Source organism: Phycodurus eques, chromosome 9 (assembly GCF_024500275.1).
Source record: "Phycodurus eques isolate BA_2022a chromosome 9, UOR_Pequ_1.1, whole genome shotgun sequence".
In the NCBI taxonomy this organism is placed as follows: Eukaryota; Metazoa; Chordata; class Actinopteri; order Syngnathiformes; family Syngnathidae; genus Phycodurus; species Phycodurus eques.
In genome coordinates this window covers 9,732,722-9,759,707 of record NC_084533.1, presented here as the reverse complement: position 1 = coordinate 9,759,707, position 26,986 = coordinate 9,732,722, and the positions used below count along the sequence as shown (strand labels likewise).

At 41.1% G+C, this 26,986-nt stretch overlaps 1 protein-coding gene across 4 annotated transcripts in view; it reads right to left on the bottom strand.

Annotated features, from left to right (window-relative positions):
* The window catches only part of enox2 (ecto-NOX disulfide-thiol exchanger 2), a 261,786-nt gene that overhangs the window by 18,140 nt on the left and 216,660 nt on the right, over positions 1 to 26,986 (bottom strand). For all 4 annotated transcript variants that reach the window (XM_061685288.1, XM_061685290.1, XM_061685289.1 and 1 more), the window contains 6 exons: positions 26,596 to 26,808; positions 22,255 to 22,361; positions 15,212 to 15,326; positions 11,183 to 11,370; positions 8,289 to 8,420; positions 543 to 599 (listed from right to left, as the gene is read on the bottom strand). In XM_061685288.1, the coding sequence (XP_061541272.1) occupies positions 543 to 599; positions 8,289 to 8,420; positions 11,183 to 11,370; positions 15,212 to 15,326; positions 22,255 to 22,361; positions 26,596 to 26,808 (812 nt within the window). The remainder of the gene's footprint in view (positions 1 to 542; positions 600 to 8,288; positions 8,421 to 11,182; positions 11,371 to 15,211; positions 15,327 to 22,254; positions 22,362 to 26,595; positions 26,809 to 26,986) is intronic.

Sequence of the window (26,986 nt, the reverse complement as noted above, 5' to 3'; positions counted from 1 at the left end):
AAATGGTTTTAAATTGTGAAATAAATGCACAATATGTCTCATCCAAGATCGTATTAGCTGAGAAGGTAAATAAGCAGCAAGCAGGTGTGGAGCAAAACAAATTGAAGCAGATGACAAAGAGAAACAATCGGTATGTGGATAAGTAGAGGAAACACATCATACGTGGAGGGAAGATTGGAGGGAATGAGGCAAAGGAGGGTATTTCGCCTGGAGCGACACGATCACACGCGTGCACGCACACAAACTGAAGTATACTTGAAAGAAAAATGATCCAACTGTTTGTTGGGGAGCTGTGACAGGTGGCAAAACAAGAGAAAAATGATGAAGGAATAATGTTTGTGTTTGGTATCCTACATAATAATGTGCATCTCACGAACACTGCCGAGTGGTGTCTTGACGCCCCCCCCCCCACCCACACACACACACACACACACACACATACACGCACATACACATGTGTGACTTTATTGGGTGACTAATGCTGAACGGATGGGAATGACATGTCACACCGTGGAAGTGAAACAAAGAACGTTGTCACTTGCATTGGTTTGATTATCAGCTTCCTCGCCGCCTCTGTCATCTTGTTTGGATCGTTCCATCTGTAACACAATAAGAAACACACATGAGGCACTCGACAGGCACTCCAGTTAGAGCTGCATTTCCGTCCATCCATCCATCCATCCATCCATCCATTTTCTGAGCCGCTTATCCGCACAAAGGTCGCGGGAGTGCTGGAGCCTATCCCAGCAGTCATTGGGCAGGAGACGGGGTACACCCTGAACTGGTTGCCAGCCAATCGCAGGGCACACATAAACAAACAACCATTCGCACTCACATTCACACCTAAGGGCAATTTAGAGACTTCAATTAACCTACCATGCATGTTTTTGGGATGTCGGAGGAAACCGGAGTGCCCAGAGAAAACCCACGCAGGAACGGGGAGAACATGCAAACTCCACACAGTCCTCAGAACTGTGAGGCAGATGCTCTAACAAGTCGACCACCGTGCCCACCATGTCCCCCCCCCCCCCATGTTCTCACTATACATAAAGTAGGTCCCTGCTGTTTTTTGGATGTTTTATTTTAGTTTGATAAGTAGGGTTTAAACAAATAAGTTATTTGTAGGTAGTATGTAATGAAGTTATTTGTTCAATATCTTGGTGAATTTTGGGATGGACTGTTGTTGGTGTTAATAGACATCATGGAAACAAGACTGTATTTTGTCATCAAAATTCATTCATTATTTAATGGGGGAATCCAAGAATTATTACATTGATTTAAATTTCCTTATCGGGTTCCTCTCGTTCACAAATTTCAATAAGCTTTGTCCCATCTCCAACCTCCTGTTTCTCTCAAAAAAAAAACATTGCTTCCCAGTTCCACTCCCACCTCACTTCCAATAATCTCTATGAACAATTCCAGTCTGGTTTCTGCCCCCTCCATAGCACCGAAATAGCACTCATCAAGATCACCAACAACCTCCTCCTGGCAGCTGACTCTGGCTTACTCACCATGCTCATCCTCCTTGATCTGACTGCAGCTTTTGATACCATTTCTCACCCCATCATCTTGAATAGACCCCACCACACCGGCATTACACACACACACACACACACACACACACACACACACACACACACACACACACAGTGGTTCAGTAATTACTTGTACCCGCACCCAGTTTGTCCAGATGAAATCATTCAAATCCCACCCGTTTCTTCCAGTGTCCCTTAGGCGCTGTCTTGGGCCCCCTCCTCTTTATCAGAGACATCCTACCTCTTGACAATATTTTCTGTAAATTCAACTTACACTGTCAGTGTTATGCGGATGACACCCAGCTCTACCTCTCCACCAAACCCACCACCACTCTTCCTCCTTCCTCCATGCTTCTCTGAACTCAAACACTGGTTCTCACCTGACTTTTTACAATTCAACAATGATAAAACCGAAATCATACACTAACCAAAATGGACAGGTTTTCCATAACACTTGATAATTCCTCTGTTTCCTCCACCCCTCAGGTCCAGAGTCTGGGTGTTATCCTGGACAGCACACTCCAAACACACATCACCCGGTCCACATACTTTGACTTTTACGAAATATCAATTGTCTCCGTTCATCCATCACAACCTCCAAACTGCTTCTGTCCTTGTTCATAGCCTCGCCACTTTCCGCCTGGATTACTGCAACTTTCTTTTGTATGGTCTCCCCCACAAATGCAAAAACTACAGCTTCTTATGAACTCTGCCGCCCCTATAAAATATGATCACAAGGACCCCCTCCACTCACCAGATCACTCCAGCCCTGCGACAACACAAACTCCAAGTCGCCCTACAATATATTGCTGACCTCCTTCACGTTACCATACACTCCTGCTCTCTAAAATCTTCGCCCTCCATCCGTCCCTTCTTGCCCGTCTGTCCACCATTGGTATAGAGCCTTTGGCCACTCAGCGCCCCGTCTTTGGAACTCACTTCCACCTGACCACGGAAACACAGACTCATTAACCCTCTTAAAACCAATCTCAAGACACACCTTTTCCAGACTGTCTATTCATTTTAACATTTCCTATATTATTTGCCATTGTATTTGATGTTTTATGTTTTGTTATTTTTATGGTTTCTTATTTTTTATTAACTATGTTTCTACGGTAACCTTGAGTGCTCTGAAAGGCACCTATAAATCAAATGAATCATTATAATTATTAATTAGCAAGCTAACTAACTAGCTAGCTAACTAACTAGCGAGTAGCTAGTCGGAATATCGAGGGAGTGGGGGTCGGTCAGTCAATGTTTGGAAAAGATCTTGTCAGAGTGAAAAATCACTCAACAACTGCGGCTAATCTTGAGGGAAACGCACACCCAGAAATTGATTTTTCTGTCTCCCATTAATGAAGGTGCCTCTCTGGATTCATGTGTGCCCCTGCGTTGGAATTTAATTAGCATATTTCCTAGCGTATACTGGGTTTTGAATGGAGACCTACACCAATCCACCTCTAAGTGGACATATGGCTCCAAACATGGATTGTAATAATATCAATCCTTGGGCTCGCTTTTAACGATGGCCATTCCTCTCACACGCATTAGCGGGGGCAACATTGAGAATATGACCCGGCAGTACCTGTAACACGAGTCGATGGAAAAAATATTGAGCGTCATCCTCTCGCAACGATGCAGGCCGCTGCTGATCGATATCAGGCCCTTTGGATGGGAAATACGTTTCAAGGGCGGACACTTGAGTAACAATGTTGATCCTGGGATGAACGGATGAATAATGATGACAATGAAGAAGGCACTAGGAGTCCATTAGTTAATGATCATCTTAATGCTATTTTATCATATGTTTGACGTACTATGAATCACCGTTCATTGTGGAGGATATATTCCAGGCCCACCCAAAATAAGTAAAAACCCACGATATAGTAAGAACATACAGCGGCTGAAATAAGTATTTAACACATCACCATTTTTCTCACTAAATATATTTCCAAAGGTGCTAATGACATGAAAGTTTCACCAGAGGTTGGGAATAACCCAAGTAATCCATACATACAAAGAAAGTAGAACAAATAAGATCAGAAATTAAGTTATATGTAATAATGTGAAATGACAGAGGGAAAAAGTATTGAACACATCAATTGGTATTTATTTGTACAAAAGCCTTTGTTTGCAATGACAGGTTCAAGACGCCTCCGGTATGGAGAAACTAGTCGCATGCATTGCTCTGGTGTGATTTTGGCCCATTCCTCCACACAAGCAGTCTTCAAATCTTGAAGGTTCCGTGGGCTTTTTTTATGGACCTTGAGTTTCATTTCTTTCCACAGATTTTTTGATTGGATTCAAGTCAGGTGATTGGCTGGTTCATTCAAGCAGCTTTATTTTTTTCCTTTGAAACCAATTGAGAGTTTCCTTGGCAGTATGTTTTGGAAACTCTCAATTGGTTGACGGTGGACATTTCGTTATCCTGCTGAAATGTCCACCGTCGTTTCATTTTCATCATCCTCGTAGATGGCAGCAGATTTTTCTCAAGAATGTCTCTGTACATTTGCCCATTCATCCTTCCTTCAATAATGTCAAGTTTACCAGTACCATTTGCTGAAAAGCAGCCCCACACATCATGTGCCCACCTCTGAACTTCACTGTCGGTATGGTGTTTTTAGGGTGATGTGCAGTGCCATTTCTCGTGGTGTGCATTATGGCATCCAAAGAGTTCAATTTTGCTCCCATCAGACCAGACATAATCCTCCCAGTATTTAACTGGCTTGTCCAAATGTTGTTCAGCAAACTTAAACGAGCTTTGACATGCTTTATTGTCAGGCAGGAGGCTTGCGTGGTGAGCGTGCATACAGGCCGTGGCAGCGGAGTGCATTACTCACTGCTTTCCTTGTGACAACAGTACCTGCAAATTCCAGGTCTTTTTGAGGTGGTCCTTAGCTCTTGGACAACTCTTCTGATTATTCTTTGCACTCTTCTGTCAGAAATCTTGCGAGTAGCAGCTGAGCGAGGCAAATTTATGGTGGTATGATTGGCTTTCCACTTACTTATTATGGCCCCAACCGTGCTCAGTGGAATATTCAGAAGCTTAGATACGTGCCTGTAACCAATGCCATCGGTGTATATATATATATATATATATATATATATATATTTATAATTCTTCACTTGAGACTGTGAGTCCTGGGTTCAACATGTCATGGAAACAGTCCCAACCCTGGAACAACTGAGTCCCTGCAACTTACTGTGTCAGACAATTTCACATATTTTAATTCAACAACTCTTAACAACTGAACCGTTTTAGAGGTTATGTTTGTTCAAAACTTGTTTTTTGTTTCATAATGGCGTTTCAAATACATGCACTTTTAATAAGTGCTCCCAATGGGAACTTCCCACTGAGGAGTCCAAACAAAAATGACTCTGACCGTTCCATTTCAAGCTCCGTTTGTTCCAAAAGTTCTCTTCCTTTATGTATAATTTTCTCATCTTTCTCTGTCTTTTACTCAACTTCAATGCTAAGTCTCTCACTCTCTCTCTCCCCTGCAACGTTTCTCCTCGTCTCTGTCTGGGTTGCGCAGAGTCAGTGATTACGGTTTGATATACAGATTTGATTGGTTGAAGGGTGTGGCTGAACGCGCATGTGATTGGTGAGTACTGTTCATCACTACCGTAAAGCCTGTAATGTTGCGCCGCTTAAAATAGATAAGATCCCCGTATGTTTTGAATCATAACATGTCTTTTTTTGGCTATATTGTGGGTCCATATGGGACTGCTTCTAGGACCGGTTGCGGACCGCGGTTTGCCAGTTAGTGACCTCTGTTTTAAACGATGTCGCTACAATCGAGCGAGCCAGACCGAGCTGTTGAGCTCCTTAGCTCGCTAGCTAGTAAGCTCACGGGCTAGCGAACGTAATAAATAGTTTCATGTTTCTTAAAGTGACCCAGTTGTGTCTGAGGTGTGAGTTTCATGGCATTAGTTGTGGCCGACAACAGCTCCTCAGTAGTTTGCTTACTGTTTTATTTAATTTTTTTTACTGTTCTCCCGGTGTTCAATAAACGCCTGAAAAGCAGATTGGCGACTGTGGCTCTCCTTTCCGAGAAACCAATTAACAAGCTAACAAATTAGTTAGCTATGTACCAAATTTACAAATATAATTAACTAGCACACTACTAGCTACAGGCGGCACAGTGAAAAACTGGTTAGCAGATCTGCCTCAGAGTTCTGAGGAATGGGTTTCAAATCCCGGCCCTGCCTGTGTGGAGTCTGCATGTTCTCCCCGTGCCTGCGTAGGTTTTCCCCGGGTACTCCGGTTTCCTCCCACATCCCAAAAACGGTTGATTGAAGACTCTAAATTGTCCGTAAGTGTGAATATGAGTGCAAATGGTTGTTTGTTTATATGTGCCCTGCGATTGGCTGGCGAACAGTTCAGGGTGTGCCCTGTCTCTCATCCGAAGATAGCTGGGATGGGCTCCAGCACGCCCGCGACCCTAGTGAGGATAAGTGGTACAGAAAATGGATGGATGGATGGATACGAGCTACAGTAGTAATAGTACATTTTGTAAAATCTTAGTAATATTTTTTGTGAGTTACTCTGGGAATCCCATCCTGACAAGCCTAGTACCAAACAAGCTCAATATAAGCTAATTTCACAAAAGCTTTGCAATGAGTTTTAAATTAAGTTTTACTGAAGAATATTTGTGGTGTGGTAACTCTATTCTGAGGGAGTGAAAGTAAATTGTTAAAAAACAAATACTACACTAAAATTTTCTACCAAAAGCAATTTAGCATAGCCATTTATTGTAACTATAGTTACGCTAATTAGCAGACGTTAGCTTAACACTGAAATAATTGTTTTCATCATTATTTTATTTTCTGAAGCCCCCGTTACTCTTCTCCCGCACGTTGGACTGACAGACACGTTTTGAAAATTGACTGCTTTTAATATTATTTCTTTTTCCTTTATTGATTACTCTTTATGTATGGCTGCAACTTGGTCGGTAATAATCTTTCAAAGGTACTTTTTAATCCAATATAAAACGTTTAATGTAATAAAAAAACAACAAAAATCAACATCCTAACAGCTTAATTACTGAGGTCATTTTTACCTTCCTGTCAAAATAATAATAAAGAATCCCAATATGCTCAGTAAAAATTGTGTTTTCTTTTCCCTTTATGTCTGTGCATATTCTCAGTCATCCAGGTCATAGTAAGCCGCAAAGGGTGAATCGAGGCAATTGGATTCTGTTGAATTTGTTATATTTTCTGTAAACATTAAAAAATGAAAATTGTGCTAATAATCCCATGTTAACATAAGCTCTCAGTTTCATTAACTTGTAATTTGTATAAAAAATACCCAAACATAAAAATCCTTGATAAAGATCCCTACTCGATCCGTACGATGTAATTGGGTTTCCTTGGTCCATAAATTCTGCTATGAAAATAGAATGTCCTTGGCAGCCCTTTCCAGCTAAAAAACAGTTTAATAAGGCCACAAATGATTTCAAAGCGCCCCATAGCTATCATTTTCAATGTGGAACCTGGCTGGTTACGCGAGCTATGGTCCGCAGATGTGAGAGGATGCGATGTAGGCAAATGAATCGGCTCATTTGGTAGCAAAGTGCAGGAAAATGATGGTCCATAATAGAGCGTCTCTAAAAATAAAAAAAGCACATGGAGCTCTTCAGGAGCGAAACAAGAACATTAGAACAGTCAAGCGGCAAATCAGGACTCTGGTTGTGCTTGTTTCGGTTGTGCGGCACTGAAAATGAAGCCATAAGAAAAATATGTTGGGGATGTCTGATGGCACTTGTATGAGTTTATTCAAATTCAGCTAGGCTCTTGTGACGCCAAAGGAGCTCACGGTGTCCTTTTATTTACAAATTTGATGTTTTCGAGGAAAATATGCCTTAAAGGGGTCTTATTGTGAATTGACTTTGTTTGTTTACAAATAGTTAAGTCGTAAGTCTTTGGATTGCCTGCCCACTGATCCAGTGTGATACTACACAACAAAGTAAGTACAGTGTTAAGCCGATGTTTTCACTTGAGCAGTGGTGTATCTGAAGCTCGCTACCTCTTAACGCAAAATTTAGCTTGCAACTCAAAGAAAAAAAAATAAATAAATTGACCAACTCAAAAACTCTGCACTTTCACCCCATTGTTACACAAAAGTGTGGCTAATTTACATAGAGTAAGGTACCACTGCATATTGAAGTGATACATCACGACAGAGAATAAAATCTGTATGCCAGGGAGGAGTTTAGCCTAGGTTCTTAGCAGAAATTATTGAGAGTCGTCGCAGCATGTGTATGGTTTTTGCTTTGCTGAATAGCTATGGCAAATCTCAAGCGAAGAGACAATGTCTGACAATTGGTATTTTTACAGCTTGCGAAGGCATGAGCTCACTTGCATGAGCTCGATATGGTCCCGACAAATGGGTTTATTTCACTGAGGCAAGAATAGGGGTGTGAAATATGTGATCTAAATAATACTTGGGGTATTTTGACAAAAGTACGTCATGTGATTTGCTTTTAAAATACCTGGGAACTGTTTTCAATTGGGGAAAGAAATGGGTGCAAAAATGCACAATATTAATTAAGTTAGTTAATATTTGACCGGGTAACTTCTGTTCATATCTGTATGACAGTTAATCGTGTCAAAAGTCGACTTAAATCTATGCCTGTAAAGTTATTAAAGGTTTTATGGCAATAGTTACGCCTAATTGCAAATATAGTTGTTGTGAAAGGGACATTTTGTTTTGTTTTGAATGTGGACCGTGTGTGTGTGTTTGTGTGGTACCTGAGTCTTCTGCAGGTTTTGCAGTCCTTCCTTCAGGGTATGGACTTGATGCTTGAGCTGCTGCTTGTCCTCCTGACTCTTCTCCAACTCGCACTCCCGCTGCTTCAGGTCCTCCCGCATCTTCAGGAGTTGCTGCGATGAGAAGAAGAAAAACAACGCTTATTGTGCGTTGTGGCGTGCATCGTTTGTTTGATTGGTATTTGATGTTTGAAACTAAAGTGAAGCAAAATGTGACGACAGAAAAGCAACAGGAGTCTTGATTGCTAACAGATATTCTAATCATAGGAAAAAGGAGGGCTTCCCGTGGTGAGACGACTTTTCTTGAGACACGGAAAAGGTGGTGATGGGGTCTTTGCATGAGCTTTTGCATGCTCGTTAATTCACCAGGAGGACCATGAGCAAGATGCAGATGGGCGATGCGTGGACGCCCCAGCGAGGGAGCCCAATTTACTGTCTTCCAATTCATTAATCCATTCACCTGCCCAATATAAAAGGTAATTTACTCTGCAAGCGGACATGAACAGCAGGACATGAATGGAGCGTCCGCTCTTGAAGCATTAACACAGCGTGAGAGAGCGAGGCCTGTGATGGGAGATAGATGAAAAACAGACTTTCAAAAGTAGGTTCAGGGCTTTACAGTATTAGTGGGAATGTTGTTTTGAAGGTTTCATTCTACCAAACAAGACAATGTGGCTTGAAAAAAATATAAAAATCTCACCCAAGCAGCAGTAATTATGTCATCTATGGTGTGCATTAGTTATTATCTTTACCATCTTTTTAAAAGAAGGAAATTGGGTAACCAAAATAAATACCCACGAAAATGAGACTCAGTGAGCATTTAAGATGTGCTTTTCAGTATGTCTTTATTTTTGTGGTGACACCAACACAGGAGTGTTCACCGAGACTCTTCTTGCAAAGATAAAACGTGTGAAGATAACTGTCCATCTATCAATATTCTCGAGAGAATAGAACTTCTCCTCATTAGGGTCGCAGGTGAGCTGGAGCCTATTCCAGAGGCGAGGTCCTGGACAAGTTGACAGCCAATCGCAGGGCACATACAGTCCCCTCCAAAAGTCTTGGAACAGTAAGGTGAATTCCTTTGTTTTTGTTGTACACTGAAGACATTTGGGTTTCAGATCAAAAGATGACTATAAGACAAAAGTTCAGAATTTTAGCTTTTATTTCATGATATTTATATGTAAATGTGTTAAACAACTCAGGACAGAGCACCCTTTGTTTGAAGCTACCCACTTTTCAAGTGAGCAAAAGTATTGGAACAGACATGATTAAATTAACTTAAAGTGAATAACACTTATGGCATAACCCTTACTTGCAATAACTGCATCAAGCCTGTAACCCATTGACATCAGACTGTTGCATTCTTCATTTGAAATGCTTTTCCAGGCCTTGACTGCTTGTTCGTTTCTGGGGGTTTCTCCCTTCAGTCTCCTCTTCAGGAGTTACAATGCATGCTCTATTGAGTTAAGGTCCGGGAATTGACTTGGCCAGTCTAAGACCATCCACATTTTACCCCTGATGAAATCCTTTTTTCTGTTGGTAGTATGTTTTGGGTCATTGTCTTGTTGCATGAAGAAGCGTCTCCCAATTAGTTTGGATGGATTTTTCTGTAAACTGCCAGACAGAATGGTTTTATGGACTTCAGAATTCATTCTGCTGCTACCATCATGAGTTAAAAAATCAATAAAGACAAGCGAGCCTGTTCCAGAAGATACGAGTGACGAGTTTTTTTGAGATACGATCCTTCGTTAGGCTGATTTTTTGCTCTGACTTGCAAGCCAGTATTCAAGATATGAGCGTTGTCTGGTGGCAGTCAACTCTACTCAACTCACTTGATAAAAAGCAGCAGTTTGGCAGATAGTGAACAATTCTTCAACAAAATTAGGCTTCAAGCTGTTGATTGGCACTCCCAGTAGAAGTTTACTGTCAAACTCAACATGAAAGAGAATCAGTTAATGATTATTTGCTAAAAACAATAAAGTTTATCAGTTTGAATATTAAATATCTTGTCTTTTGAGTGTATTCAATTAAATATAGGTTGAACATGATTTGCAAATCATTGTATTCTGTTTTTATTTATGTTTAACACAACGTCCCAACTTCATTGGAATTGGGGTTACACATTGTCCCAGATTATCGCAGTACTAATCACTTTAAACTGCATACATTCCTTGAAGTCTCGGCGCCCTTTGCACAATGGTCATTGCACCGGACTATTGCTATATTAGTCATTCAAACCGCTCTAATTGCTAGAGGACTACGCATCTTTTTTCACAATTGTAAAAAAACAAAACAAACACAAACAAACATGTACCGGTATTACCAGATTACTAGCATCCTTTTATTGCTGAGTGGTTTTCTCAATGTCTTTTTGTCTCAAAAGTATTCTCTGTCTGTTGTAATACTAGAGTGGCTCCAACGACCAGAGACAAATTCCTTGTGTGTTTTGTGGACATACTTGGCAAAATGATGATTGAAAGATGATTCTGATTCTGTACGTACTTCCTGCCATCTAATAGAAGACCATTCATTTGTCACTATGCCTCACTGGCATAAATAGATGAACAAAGATACATTATTTATTGTAAATATAATTTTTTGAGCAATTAAGTACACAAGTATATGCAGTAAATGAACAAGTCATTTAAATAGACACATTGCTCCATCTTGTGATCGGATCGGTGATCGTTTTTTTTTAAAGTCGCTGATCGGCCCCAAAAATCCTGACCGTGTCAATCCTAGTTTATATGTACAGTATGTTTGTCTAGTGACCAGTCCAGCTTGTAACCTGCCTCTCACCTACAGTCAGCTGGGATAGGCTGCATCTCTCGTGATTGTTAGCTTCTTAATAATGTGTGTGTGTGCGCATGTCTTACCTTCTGCATGCCTTGCAGCGCCTGCTGCAGGAAGCTGAGCTGCTGAGTGTGTGTGCTGTCCTCCTCGCTCCTGATTGGCTGGTTCTTGCCCTGCTCCTGCTTGAGCAGCTCCACCTCATTCCGATAGGCGTCTAGCTGACAGCGCAATGAGTCGTTCTCTTCCTTCAAGGCCTCGGCTTGCAACACGCCTGCGTACACGTCAACAGGAAAACGGTACAATCAGTGGCAGAGCCAAAATAGTTTCAGTGGGATTGCCAACGTTTTTTGCGATGCCCCTCGAAATACAATCTTTGACGGCGGGGAGTTGGGGTTGGGGTGGGGGTACTGATCTAACTTTCCCCCTTGAAAAGCAATCGTCTACAGGGGTGGGGGGGTGAGAATGGAATTTTCTCCATTCTTCCTTGTGGGTATTAAGAAAGGAAACAACATTCGCTGACACACGAGAGAGGGTGGCCATCAGGGTGGCCGACTCCCACCCCTGGCTCCGCCCTTGGGCACAGTGACGAGTGGTCAACTGTTCGAATTCAAGCTATTTTCAAACGTTGCAAGCAAAACATTAAAATGCCAATATTTTCAAGAATGTCAAGCACCCGAGGGAACACCTGAGAACTGTCTGATGGTAAAAAAAAGGAGAGAAAAAAAATACCTGTGCAAATGTGTGTCATTTCCTGGGGTGTAATCACAATGCTTTAAATTATACCCCAGACAAGGAAAAAAAGCTCCCATGCAAAGAGCAAATAGGTGACAGATGAACGGATGGTGTCTCCACCACCACCATCACCACCATCATCATCATCATCATCAAAAGTGAGGTTATGACCTTTCAGAAGAATGATGGGCCTCCTTTCGCTGTAGTTATGTTTTGTTGTTGCAAAGGCTTAAAGCATAATATCTTTAAAGATTTGGCTCCAACTAGCCAAGGCACACTCAATCGAGTTTTCTGCCAAGATGGTTTGCCATAGTAATGCAACAGAGGGTAAACAGGAAGAGAGCAAAGTTTGTGAAAGTATTTTGAACTAAATATATACAAAAAATAAATTATATTGCAAAGTAGATAAAACAACAAACAAGCAGGGTTTGCAATGTTTTCAGGCTAGGATAGTTTGCTGCCTAGACAGGATGCCAGCGAAATCTTGAGGGAGTCACCAAGAAGAGAGCAAAGTTTGCATTGAGTTAACAATGTGCCAACCACTCGCCGAGGGTGCATTTAATTCAGGCATAAATAGTCTGCTCCCTAGACGGGTTGCCATAGAAAGAAAGAGATATAGAGATACAGAAATTAAAACAATAAACAGAAAGGCAGCACAATTTGTGGGTAATTGAAAAAAAAAAGAATTGCATTGAATGAATTACTCAACGTGGCAACAACTAGTAGAGTGGAATTAATTTAGGGCTAACTTGTTTTGTGCTAGACGGGCTGCCACAAATATCTTAAGAGAGAGCAAAGGAGCAAAGTTTACAATGACTAAACAATGTGGCATCTGTTAGCAGAGAGCTACTTAGACAGGTTGCCATAGAAATTAAAACTGAGAATAAATAGGATGGGAGCAACGTTTCTGGGTTATTTGAAAGAAATAAAAATGTATTGAATAAACAATTTGACATGGCAACATTCAGCTGAGGGGGCTATTAATTCAGACCTACAATACCTAGTTTGTTTCCTTGACCACAGATATTGCCACAGAAAAGACACTTAAGAATAAACAGGACGGACGTTTGTGGGAGAATTTAAAGATATGAATACTGCAACGGTCTGCCAGTGTAGCTGAATGTCTCGAGATTCTGCTGTCTTTCAATTCAGCAAGTAGACATTTTGGTTTTAGTTTAAACAAAGCAGCCAGTATTTCATTGTTGAGATATTTTGGCACACTGTATAAATAAATACTGTGGAAAAAGACATATTTCTTAGGCTGAGTTGTTCATTTTCCTGATTTAGTGACCATGCCTGCTGAGCTGGAGCCTATCTAAGACACCTTTAATATTCAATATTCCTCACAACCCGTGATCAACAGCAGATTAGCGGCAACTGAAAAGACAGGATAATCCCAGAGCGTTTTGTCTGCCAGATCTCCACTGGACATATGACCCGACCTATCGAACAGAGCCAAAGGACGTGTTATTGTATGCTCATCTCTGGGGAAGTCAACTGGAAGACAGGGAGTTGAAAAGCTCTTCAGGAAAGTGCAACACGTAGAGAGGAGATAAGAGACATCTTGTGAGTGAGAGCGGCACGTTTGTTGTTTGTATTTGAGTGTTGCGTTGAGGACTGTTGATGAACACTCCATGGGCATGATATTAGTCTTCTAGCAGGTTTGGAGCTGAGAAGTATTTATAACGCTCAGCCAGATTCAGCACGTTTGTTATTGAACAGGTGGCGCTATCGACCCCCAGGCGTCCATGATAGGGTTCACGCTTCATGCACACGAGGGTGTTTCTTTCGCTTTCTATTTCAAAATCTGATGCAGTTCATCGATCGGTGCCTAAAGAGGTGGTGGGTCGGTGCAGGGCTGGGTGACCTGTTTAAAGGTCTACAGAAACAGCAGGATGATGAGACATTTGACAGCAAGCGCTAATTACCACAACTAGAACGGTTGAAAATAGAGTAGTCAACGGCTTCATTTGCATACAGCTCCATGTTGATGAGCCAAGCTGTCATATTAGCAAATGGTAAAAATCAGGGCCATTATAAGGCAGGGGGAATGTCATGTACTGAATGTCATGTACTGCCCTGCAGTACCGTTTTGGAGCCTGGATGGCGCTTTGCGCCCTCTCGTCCTCTCTCTCCCCTCCCCTCTCTGTTTTAGCTTCTCCTCAAGACACGCACCTGTCTCCAATCAACCATCATCACCACCTACATTTAAGCCTGCCTGTTCCCGGAAATCCTCGCCAAAGTATTGCACCCTCTCCTAGCGGTACCACGGGCCACCGTACTCATGTAAGCTACTCAACTGCTCGTTCCCTTGTTCCTGTCTCCTCGTTCCCAGTGTTCCTGACCCACGTCATTCCTGCCAGCCCCCTGTTCTGTCCACTGCCTGCCACCTGTCCATGCCGCCACCTGTCAACACATCCAGGACCACTTCCATAACCTTTGCTCAATAAACTGTTCATCATTTTACATCAGCCTCCGCCTGCTCTTGGGTTCAGCTACTTCCCACACCTGACATGAAAGTTAACAATGCGGCAGCGACCAGCAGAGGGGACGTAGTATGCTGCCTAGAGAGGCTGCCATGAAAATAATGGGCTGCCAAACAGCCACCTTGTTCTATCCTGGGCTGACAGCTGCTGGCAGCTTTGAACAGCTTTACATGCACGTCCACACAGTGAACCTTTCGTCTGCAAGCCTAAAATGTGATGAAGGTCTGAAAATGTTTGTCAGTAATTGCTTTTTTCAAAGGACAAAAATGTATATTTGTTTGTCTAAAAATCAACATCAGGTGTCTTTTAGGCAGGAGGTTTATGTGCTTGGGTGCTGCTGGTTTGGGTTGCAACAGAGGTCAGATGGTCAAAGCAGTTAACTCTTTAAGGTCTACGAACTGATGTAATTGTACTTACCACCTGATTTTTTTGACGGACAAATGGAGGTGTATTTGATGGAGGAATTTATTCGTTTTATTTGGGGAACGGCGTCTATTAGAGCAGTGTTTCCTAACCTTTATTGTGCCAAGTCAAAGACCAGTACAGTTACATTAGAAAATCTTACACAACATGACAGAAAAAAGTCATAAAAAAGTATATAAAGTATACTGATGGATACAAAGGTTAATTGTACCTTCTGCTAACAAGTGGAAAAGCATTTAATTGTTCTGTCATCACTAAACATCGCTGGCATGGATAAACTATCATACATCATTTGCAATTTTTTTCCCCCGAATCAATTCAGTGAAATTGGATAATTTGATGAATCACTGTATTAGAAAGAGAGCCACTATGAACTGCACTTTGTTTAAGATGTTGGAGTTCGTTTATGGGAATGTTCATCACATTCATCTGGAAAAAAAAACATTTGTGAGAGGTCACTGAAAGGCATACCTGAGTCCACGGAGTCTTTGCTGTCTGGTGCCTCCTCCATGTCGTCGTCGGACATCTCCATCTCCTCCTCGCGCCGGATGCCCATCAGCTGCTCGTTGTGGATGTTTCGAATCTCCTAGATGACAGAACATAATGGAGGGATAGCCTCAAAATTTGATTTCATAGTGCTGGCGTTATGAGGTAAATACACTATTTCAGCTGTGCAGCAGAACGACAGATCCCATGCTTATTTTTCTCTTGTCTCAAATAGAAATCACTTCATCCATGGTGAGACTATGTGATGTTTCTGTACTCAAATGTCCTCAAAATTGATTAAAAAAAAAGATGTAATCTCACAAATGTTCATTATTATATAGCATGTGTGGGTGAAAGGTTCAGGCAGCACAGTGAGTTAGTGGTTAACACATCTGCCTTAGAGTTTTGGGTTCATGTTCCCATGCTTGCATGGGCTTTCTCCACATACTGCAGCCTCCTCTCACATTCCAAAAACATCAGAATCAGAATCAGAATCATCTTTATTTGCCAAGTATGTCCAAAAAAAAACACACAAGGAATTTGTCTCCGGTAGTTGGAGCCGCTCTAGTACGACAACAGACAGTCAATTGACAGAGAACACTTTTGAGACATAAAGACATTGACCAAAAAAAAACAAAAAACAGTCACTGAGCAATAAATGGTTGCTAGTTGTCTGGTAATGCTGGTACATTTTTTATTTTTTTTATTTTATTTTTTGCAGTTGGCTTCAGTGAAGATTCTGAATCCTTCATAGTTGTGAATGTGAAGTTTTTGTCTCTATGTGCCCAGTGATTGACTGGTGACCAGTCAAAGGTCTACCGTCTCGCCCAAAGTCAACTGGGATAGGCTCCAGCTCACGGGCGGGTTAAATGTTGCTCTGAGGTTCGTTTAGTTTTTAGAACTGCATGTCGGGCTGGATAAAAATGTTGTCGTCATCGCTTCTCTGTTGGGGACACAAGCAAGGTAACATGATCCATGATGGCGGTGATAAGCGGCCCTCGATCGAGAGGCCATCAACATACAAGAGCAGAAGAGTCCATGCCTCCTGCAATCTGATGTGAAATTACAAACCTTTACAATCTCCTGTTCTTTAGATAGCTACCAGTTTTACTTTTGTTGTGACCTGGGAGGTGCCGTGCTCTCAGAGATGTCTGCACAACAAGAGTGTAACAAGAATTATTTGTATTGGTGTTCTCTTAAAAAGCTGCAATGTGGCGGTGTGCGAATGATGAAACATGACAATAGCAGTCGAGCACTGGACAGTAATCCCCTGCTATATTGTGGTTCATGTTTTGCGGTCCCGCTTTTAAAACATTAAAAACATTAAAAAAAATTTTTTTTTTTACAGTTGTTACTTATTTTTTATACTGTTTGTACAATATTTTTGTGTTACCCATTGCTCTTGCTCTCTTTCTTAATATATTATGTGTTTAAATGTGTATGTTTTTAACGGTGTGTTTAAAGACCTTAAAAAACTGAAATGCCGGAAATGCTATTAAAATATTGTATGCCTAGGGTTACTGTATGCCATATTTTATACCCAAATGTTGTTGACTTGGTATGAATGTGACACTACACCAAGAAAAATCATGAGAAAAAAAACATGACTTCTCTTCCCCCACTGATATCTATTTTGAAACAGGCGTCCTTACAGTATTAATAATAGAAAGCAAACGTGGCCATCATCATAAAATCAACAGACTGAATAAAATATTTCAAAGTGCTGAAGGGAGCTCAAAACAAAGTGGCTGAGAGTAGATAAACTTTGAACCATCTGTCAGCTGACATTTTTCAGACGGAGCCCGATGGCAGAGGTCACACACAAACACCTACAGAGACACACAACCATCTGCTGTATACACACTCACATGCACACACTCACACTAAAACGCTAGCGCAAGAAGGCAGCTGTAGTCTTGACTGTGCCTGGAAAGAAGGAGTGCAGCCTTCCATGCTTCATCTTAAGGCCAGTCACTCACACAGAATAGACACAACATGAGCGCCTGTGTGATGATCAACTCACTCACCTTGTCTCGCCACTGTGTTTCTGACACAGAATGTATTAATCCAGTCAAACGCCACGCCCATCTCTTAGTAGATATTTGGCTCTCGAGCACTCGAGTCCTTCTAACGCGCCAACGATGCATTACATAGCAGGAAGTAGCCTGTCATTTTCTCACCTTTTATTTGATCTGTTATGGAATGTCGCCCGCAAAAATGAGAAGCAACACTGGCAGAACTGACTGTGGCTTAAAGGAAACCATTTGTACTTGTAAGAAAAAAACTAAAAAACAAAACAAAAAAAAACTTTCTACACCCATGAATGCATCTCCTCCCAGGATGACACCACCATCATCAAGTCTGTTCACAACAGTCACTGGCCTGATCACAGTTGGAAAGGAGATAGCCGACAGGAATGAGGTAGCTCAGCTCGTGTCTTGGAGCTATGAAAATAATGTCTTTAAATGCTGTAAAGACTAAAGAGATGATTTTCAACCCAAGGTGGAGGAAAGCTTGCACCTTGCACCACTTGTCCTCAGTGGAACTCAGCTTCAAAGCTTCAAACTCCTCAGTAGCCACATCAGCGATGACCTCACATGGACCCACAAAACAGCACATCATCAGGAAGGTACAGAGATGGTACTTCTTGAAGCTGAGGACATTTGGAATTTCCATTACAGTATAGTATGAGAATCATACCGTACCGCAAAGGAAGGCTCTCCAGCTTGTCATTAAAACTGCACATTTGTGGAGTAGGCTTCACATCACTGCATCACATTTATGACAGCCATGCCACAAAGAAGGTACAGAAAATTATCAGAGACAGCACACATCCACAACACACACTTTTCAAACTTCTTCCATCTGGCAGACGGTACAGGAGCTTCGCGGCCAGAACAACAAGACTAAAAAACAGCTTCTACCCCCACGCCACCACAATCTGTGAACCATACTGTGCAAATGTTTTCTTCTGCTTACTTGAATGTTTACACTGTGCTATACCTCTGAAACCTGAAATACTTGAATAGTTGAATGCCGAAATCTTTGCACATACACAAATTGTTTTCTTTATCTTTCATTATTTTAAAATGTAATCTTTTTTTTTTATCTTTTATATTCTTTCTATAAATGGAGGGAGACTATCAAAGTAAGCATTTCATTGATCAGTGCTACCGTTGTGTTTTTACTGTGCATATGACAATAAACATGTTGAATCTTGAATGTACTCCAAGGAATGTTGTTGACAAGTGGGTGGGTGTGAGACAGGGGGGCCAGATCGTCAGCAAAATCAACGTCATCGAGTTGTGACCAGAGGGCCCATTGACGGACATTCGCTGGTAGATGTTCCGGACGAGGGAGATGATCTTCTCAGGCACACTGTAGTTCCTCATTAGGTTCCACAGGATCTCTCTGTCCACACTATTAAATGCATAATCAGGTTGATGTGTAGGGAGGAGTTCCATTCTATTGAATCCTCTACAATGATGCATATGGTGGCAATCTGGTCCGTACAGGATATATTAGGGGATACCAGAGCTTGTTGTCCTTTAATGCCTTGATGGCCCTTCTGACATCTATCGTGCTGGGTTTCTCACAGTTTATTGGTAAAACTGTGCCTGTTGGTGGTATGTCTGATCTTTCTACTGGGGCAGGTTGACTCACGACGACTAAAGTGTTCAGCCCCGATTGTCCGCTGGTCTTGAATGGCAGAAATTGTCATTTAGAGGTCTTTCATATTTCCCTGTGTATCTGTTTCTGCTTGTTGGGCCAGGTTTCATATGTAGGCCCTTCTGTCCTTTCTGATACATTACTTCACCTCTTTACTTTTGCTGTTCTAGTTTTACTTGTGTTTATCTTCTCTGTCTTTTACTTCCATTCTTTCAGTTTATGTAGTTTTTCAACTGATCATTGTCTTGTTTTGTATACCTTTTCCCGAGGATTTCCTTACAGGTGCCCAGCCAGGTCTTTTTTGACTGTTGCCACTGAGTCTCGACATCTCCATCTCTAGCAACTCCTTCAGACTGCAGTGTCTGGTATCTGTTTTTGAGACTGACCTGGAATCTCTTCTATACTTCCTGGTTTCTTAAAAGTCCAAGGTCATCTTGTTGTTGTACTGTTAGTGGTGGAGTGCCTTTTCAGGGATTGCTTTGCAATCATCAGAAGGAGGTAGCGGTCTGTTGCTGCATTAGCTCCTGTCTTCATTCACACATCTTGACATGACCTCCTGAACTTTTGGTGAACGCATATGTGGTTTATTTGATTCTCTGTAATATGATCCGGAGTTCTCCACGTGGCCTTGTGGATGTTCTTATGGCGGAAGGTGGTGCCTCTTATGACGAGTGGGTTAAGGGAACTGCAAACCTTTCTTCATTTTCAGTCATCTTGCCCTGTCCATGTGACTGTTTGGACTGTTCAGTAAATGGCTGAAAGTGTATCAGTAACTTGTCACTCTCCTTTATTTTCCACTTCACTCAAGCGGTTGCGTATCTGAAGTTTGATCATAACTAATTTTGGCTCACAAACACAAAGTAAAAATAGATAAATAAAAGCAATGTCCAAGCCATGGCTTGTAACTCAAAAAGCTCTCGTAGGTCAAGGTACCACTGTACTTGTTTTTTAATGGACATCAACAATATATCAATACAGTAGTACCTCAACTCACAAGTAACTTGACTTACAAGTTTTTCAAGATACAAGCCATTGCATGGCGTTTTTTTTGTCTTTGACCTACGAGCAAAAATTCAAGATATGAGTGCAAGATGGTGGTAGTGCTTACTTTTAACCTGTTTATTGCCACTCCCATTTGATGTTTACTGTTAAACCACACTTAAAACAAAGACAATTACACATTATGTATTTAACCAAAACCAAACCAATAACTTTGCCTTATGAAAGTCTGCTTGATTCACGCACAATGGGAAACACCATAGTCATGCTAAGGAAACGAGCATCAATATGCAGTAGTTGTAAACATATCTTATGTTTGAAAACAAACAGTAACAACACATTCAGACAAAAAAATATATCAACACTCACAGTCACATATTTTTGATCCTCTCTGAAACACAACTGCTATTATTCCAACTTGCAGCACTGACCGTTTAATTCTTAACATTCTATTTTATTATATTGTTACTGTATATTTTTATAAATTACAATACTGTAGAGTGCAATATTTCCTATTTAAAAACATTTTAAAAAAATGTTAGTGTTTTTCTTTTTTGGGGGGGGGGGGGGGGAATTAATGACATTTCCATTCAATTCAGTGTTTGAAAGACAATTTGTGATACGAGTATTTTGAGTTATGAGTGTAGTCACGAAACAAATTATTAATATTTCGCTCTAAGCGTGTAGTGCATCTCTGAGATTCTCTTTTTGAAGTAAACTATCCAATAAATGAAGCTTTTGACACTATTTTAATTTATTGCGATGTAATTGTAGCTCGATTGGGATCTATTATGTCTTACCTTTAGTGCTAATTTGTATTTACAGTATTTGCAGGATGAAATAATACTGAATAATGTGTGTTTTCCTTCTGCACATACTCAAACACAATCTAATTTCATACAAAAATTATTTGCTGAAAAGTGGTTGTAAGAGAAAGACTACAAAGGCTATTTTGCACCGCAATTCAATATGTAGGAATTTGTCATGGTTAACTTTTTTATGAATGAGGCCTTATCTGCCCACAGTGTTTTCTCCTGCTTGTTGACGGTCAGCTTAACCTTCCTTGCCCAGTATCAAAGCTTATTTGAACAAGCGCCTTAGAAAAGGAAGAAGGCATGAATCCCTGAGGCCTTGTGAAAACAAAATGGTATTCAGGGACCACTCAGATACACCCAATCTGATGGAGCCAGAGACCACAATGGTGAGATGGAAGAAGGAGATGAGAAAAAGGGTCTTTATATCACATGCGCATCGAAGGAAACCATGCGTTTGCCAGTGTTGTACCTGAAATAGTTCAATGAATGAAAGCTCATGGACTAGTTCATACAGTATTTTGGACGAAGTTAAACTGAACAAAGTGTATTTCTGCCTGATGGATGTTATCACAAATGCGCTCATTCTGGCGTCTTCTTGAATGGTGGTTCATTTTTGTTCGTTACAGTGCCAGGTTTCGTTACAGGTTTCCAGCAGAAAATCCAGCTAAACAAGCCTTCACATGTTGAGGGACAAACATCTTATTTGGCAACCCACCCCGCAAAAGTAACATTTTGGAGTTGTGTGTTAGACTGTTTGTCCCTTTCAATAAATGGTTGAAAGTGCATTGGTGACTGTGGCTCTGCTAGCCCAAATGCGATGGCATTACAGTATCTTAAATACTCAATTTTATTCCACTTCATTCAAGCAGAGGCATATCTGATGCTCGCTAATACTCCAAATTTTGGCTTGCAACACAAAGCAATAAATAAATAAAATCAATCAATCAATAATAAAAAAATAAATAATGAGAATCTACCAAGCAATGGCACGTAACTCAAAAACACTTGAAAGTTGGGGCACTAGTAAGTCAAGTTACCACTGTATGAGCTAAAGACTTACCAAACAGATTTGAACCATACACTGTCCAGAATGCACCACAATCCAAGTTAGCATTAAATAGGATATAGCATCATGGTAATCATTCTATTTAGCGAGGTAGTATATATATATATATATATATATATATATATATATATATATATGACTTATTTATTGATACTGCAATGATTAGCTGAAAAAAGTTGATTTAAAAAAAATAATTGTACAAAATTACCTCACTTCTGGATTACCCTGTAGCTTGTTGCCTTCACGTAGGAGGCAAGTGATGAAAGATTTCTGGTGTTGCCAGATGTCCTGGCTTCATTCATGTACTTACTGTCAAACACGGACGGACGGACGTGTCTTTTATGCTCACCTCTCTGATCTGAGTCGTGCTTTAACAATCAATTCAAGAAATAAAGAACTTTCCAGTATGTGAGGAACAGCAATCGCAACAGTCGGGTAAAAGGTCCCCCCCAAAAAATAACAAAAGAAGTGGTACCAACCTCGGCTTGCTTGCGCCACACGTCCAAGTTCTTGCGCTGTGCTTTGGAGAAATGGTCCCATGCCTTTTGTTTGGAAGCAGCTTGGAATACAGACACAATCTGCTCAACTGCGGCGGGATGCAGAGAGAGGGTCATGGGGGGGGGGGGGGGGGGGGGAGTGGGGTTGGGGTAGCAGAGACCATTCAGAGATCAGAGAGAGAGAGACAGAGGGCAAGGTGGGAGGAAGCAGAGGAGCGAGAGAGTGGCGTCAACTATGGGGGTCTTAAAGAACTGACTGTGTAAGTGTGTGCATGTGTAAGCATGTGGTCTTCTTACCTGTGAATGCCAAAGCATTATCCTGCAGTTGAATGGTCATATCTACATACGCTTTAAGGACAAAAGCATTGGGACTCCACTTTTTAATCAATAATTAATCAGGGCCGGGACGAGACACCTTAGTTCCCAATGATTTCTTCATGCTTGGACAGTTGTATACTTCTGGTTTCAATGGTAACAGTTAGGGGAAAGCCCTTTACATCTTCCAATCTGACTGTTTGCCAGTGCACAATGGTGTGCTAGGAGGACTTTGGTGTGGAAGAACTGTTAACCAGGCCCTCTGGCATGTACAACATCAGTGAGCTTGGCTGGACAAAAATTCCACATTGTTGTAAAAAGAGAGAACTTTCACTTCCTGTTAGGTGTGATAGCCACATGTGCCAATACTTTTGTCCAAATAGCATAATTTCCACGTGTCCCAAAATGTAATCATTCACTTTTCTGACATGTTGATTTGAAACATTTTTTTAAAAAGATCTCAGCGCATCAGCATCAAATGTTGACCCCCCCACTATTTTAGAATGTTTAGCTATACAATGGTTAACCTCTTTTTTAAACTTGTATGACATGAGTTAAATGGCGCTTAAAACATTGCCTGAATGGTTAATAGAGGTTTTATACTGGAGGCAGTTTGCTTTTGAAACTGATTAGAGTATTTCCACAATAAATTCCTCCTTCAAATTGATGCCTCCGTTTTCCCCCTCAGGAAAAACAATGTGTAAATATCTCAGTCCACAAACGCTATTGTTCACACAGACATGAAAAACTTTGATGCCCATTTAAGCTCTGTTGTGAACCAAAACAACAGAACCTACCAAAGAATGTGACGCGTCTCTCAGGTGAATTCAAGTGATGAGTCTTACTGCATGTTGTAAACAAGTTTGTTGCGCAGGATTAAAGATGTTTTTACATTATGCAATTACCATATGATTGCTCCACAATGCTGTGTGTATACATATGTTTGTGTTCTGGTGAGTTACAAAACGTATTAGTAACACCCAGTCTGCATTGCAAATCTATCTTTAATATTATTCTGGAACCTCTCCCTTTGGACGAGTGGCGTGGCACACCCTGGATTGGTCGCCATGTTCACACTCACATTCACACCAACAGATAATTTTGAGTCTTCAATGAACCTACCATGCATGTTTTTGGAATGTGAGAGGAAGCCGGAGTACCTGCAGAAAACCCCCGCAAACACGGGAGAACATGAACTCCACACAGAAACCAGAGTTGGGGAGGAATGTGCTACATTTACTCCATTACATTTACTCAAGTAGCATTTTGGATAAACTGTACTTGTCAGAGTAGTTTTAATGCAGCGTACGTTTTATTTTTACTTGAGTATTTATATTAAGAAACACAATTTTTCCTCCCTTACAATGATTTAGCTACATGCCGCTTGTTACTTTTATTTATCAATTATAGCTTATTTCTAAAACATTTTTTCATGTACGATCTATTTGTTTAGACTACGAGTTCCGCATTGGGCACTGTTTGCGCCAATACAACGTAACCAATAGTGACGTTTGACTCTCGTACAACAGTCAAACAACACAAGGCTGTCACATGACCGCACACACCGCACTTCTATAGGGCTTTGCTTTGCAGGCATAGGTATGAGGACTAGATAGGCCAGCCCGGCTAATTGACACGCCTACGTGACGGCCATGTTGCGAAGGTCGTCGTTCCCACTGAAGGCAACGGTGCCCGACTGTGTTTACATTTCCAACCATCCCTCCATTTTCTGAGCCGCTTATCCTCACAAGGGTCGCGAGAGTGCTGGAGCCTATCCCAGCTATCTTGGGGCAGGAGGCGGGGTACACCCTGAACTGGTTGCCAGCCAATCGCAGGGCACATATAAACAAACAACCATTCGCACTCACATTCACAGCTACGGGCAATTTAGAGTTGTCACTCATGCATGTTTTTGGGATGTGGGACGAAACAGGAGTGCCCGGAGAAAACCCATGCAGGCAATCTCGCTCTCTCGCATGCACACACACGCGCACTCACAAAAAACACACACAGCAATATCAGAATTTGCACATTCACTTTTTATTTAGTTATTTTAGTTTATTTGATGTTCATGTGCTGATATTAAAAATAACTCAGAAGTTACCATTTACTCAATACTTGAGTAGTGTTTGGAGGACTACTTTTTACTTTTACTTGAGTCATTATTTTCAAGTAACAGTACTCTTACTTGAATACAATATTTGGCTACACTACCCACCACTGACAGAAACGAGCTGAGAACATTAAGTCCCAGAACTGTGAGGCAGATGTGCTAAGCACTTTTCCCACCATGCTGCACGGCAAGTGGCATAGGATGGTTGTTTTTAAGCCTATGACACAGTGAGGACAAAATCTACTGTCATGTCGGCGGGGCTACAGGGGACAGTATGGGTAGTTTGGGTATCCCACAAGTCCTAATGCATACAGGAGGGTTGTCAATCAGACCACCAGATCAGAAGCATGTGTCCATGCAGAGTGGCAAGCAAGAGATCAATTGTGCCATTCCATGCACTCTGTAATTTGATGGAGCTGATCGATACCGAAGGCAGCGAGAGTGCGCTCGTGTTCACGGCTTCCACGCTAGACAAGCGAGAGGCTGCCGTGCTTATTTCGCTGGTGTTGATTAGGACTATTTATCTTCTCTGGAACACAAGTTGCTTTGGAGACTTTGTAATTGTTATTTCACAGCTTGTTCAGCACCACAAATTGTATAACCTACAATAACAATGTGCTTTAGTGCTGCACTGCATATATGAGCTCAGTGTTGTGTTACCCAAAGTGATTAAAAAAAGATGGAGTTTATTTTTTATTTTTACCTTCACCACCTTTATTTGGACAAATGCATTCTTGAAACACTATTAATTACTATTACTGGTATATTTAAATTTATATCAAGTGAAACTGGAGTTCAAAACAAAATGAAAAGGACTATTATAGTGAAATGCAGAGAAATGGCAGAACTGAGTCAGACTGGGTCAAACTGAAAAACATGACACGCACAAAATTGTGGAACGATCACGTCAGTCTACTGGAACATTACGTACTTCATGTGAGCTCATCTTTAATGCTGCAAACATAGACTAAGACTAGTGCACTTTCATTCACCTGCTTTGATAAGTGCTGCTGTTTTGGTTTGGGACAGAATTCAAATTGGCTTAGCATTTAACTCTTGAATATGCATGAGTGAACAATAGCATCGATGGACAGACGTTTTTTCTTCTTCTATCTTCTCTCTCTTTCATCTAATAGAGGGATGGACGCTATTTTAGCATTATAGGAAGCATTATACAAGGACTAACACAGAAGCTGCTGACAAACACTATCTGATGACATGTAGCAGCAAGCTCTGGTAAATTTCAGGCACTATAGTCCACGATTTCTATTTTGGTTGTGATGCACTCGCACGTACGCAGATGACACAGAATTTGTATTTTTGAGTGATAATAAGAGTTTTTTTCTAAAGCGTCCACTTTGAGAACCTGTTTTCAAATATATTGGCTCCAAAACAAAACACATTTTTTGTTAAAACAATGCTATACATGACCAAGTCCTTTTTTTTTTTTTTTTTTGCATAGCAGTAGTTTATATCATAATATTCACTATCCATCTGTCTTTTACTCACAACGATGCCGCACAAATTGATCAGAACCAAAAACGACAACTGTTGGGTTTCCTTGAATAACAATACCTCGATTTCACCTGCTGCTGGTCAACTTACCTGTGAGTGAGTCACCATCTCCCAACAACAAGCAATGACACACAAACAAAAATACTTACTGCTGTTGCAGCATTCAGAGCTTCATATACCATTGTCCCTTGCACAATTTGCGTGTAACGTCTTTTGATCCAATATACCCTGTGCTAGATTTTTATCACTGGAAACCTATATCAAACCATACACCAAGAGAAAGACTGAACTTATTCACATTCCTTTTCCATTTATAGTTTATATTGTGTATTTCATCAATGGACTCCTTATAAAGACTCTCAAAAAGGTTTGACACTCACACTGAGCCAGTATACCGGACAGGGCAGTCTTGAACTTGTCCTTGGCCTCCTCCATCTCCTTCTCATGCTGGCTCTTCTCCGTCATCAGGCGACGGATGTGACTGTTGGACGACTGGATCATGGAGTAGAAGTTGTTGGCGTTGCGGCGGTTGACTTCGCCACGTTCCAGCCAGGTCAGAAGAACGCGCACCGCCTCGGCAAATTTGCTATCATCTGGTTAAAAAAGGGATGCGAGAAGGCAGTCTGGTATTATTTTTGGCAAGGGACTGTCACTGTTCACTACTAGGGAAGGCTTTTCCACTGTACTTGACTTGACAAAATAGTTGGGACAGTCAATGATCGATTGGTCAATTAATTGATAGATTGATTTTTTTGTTATACCAACATTACA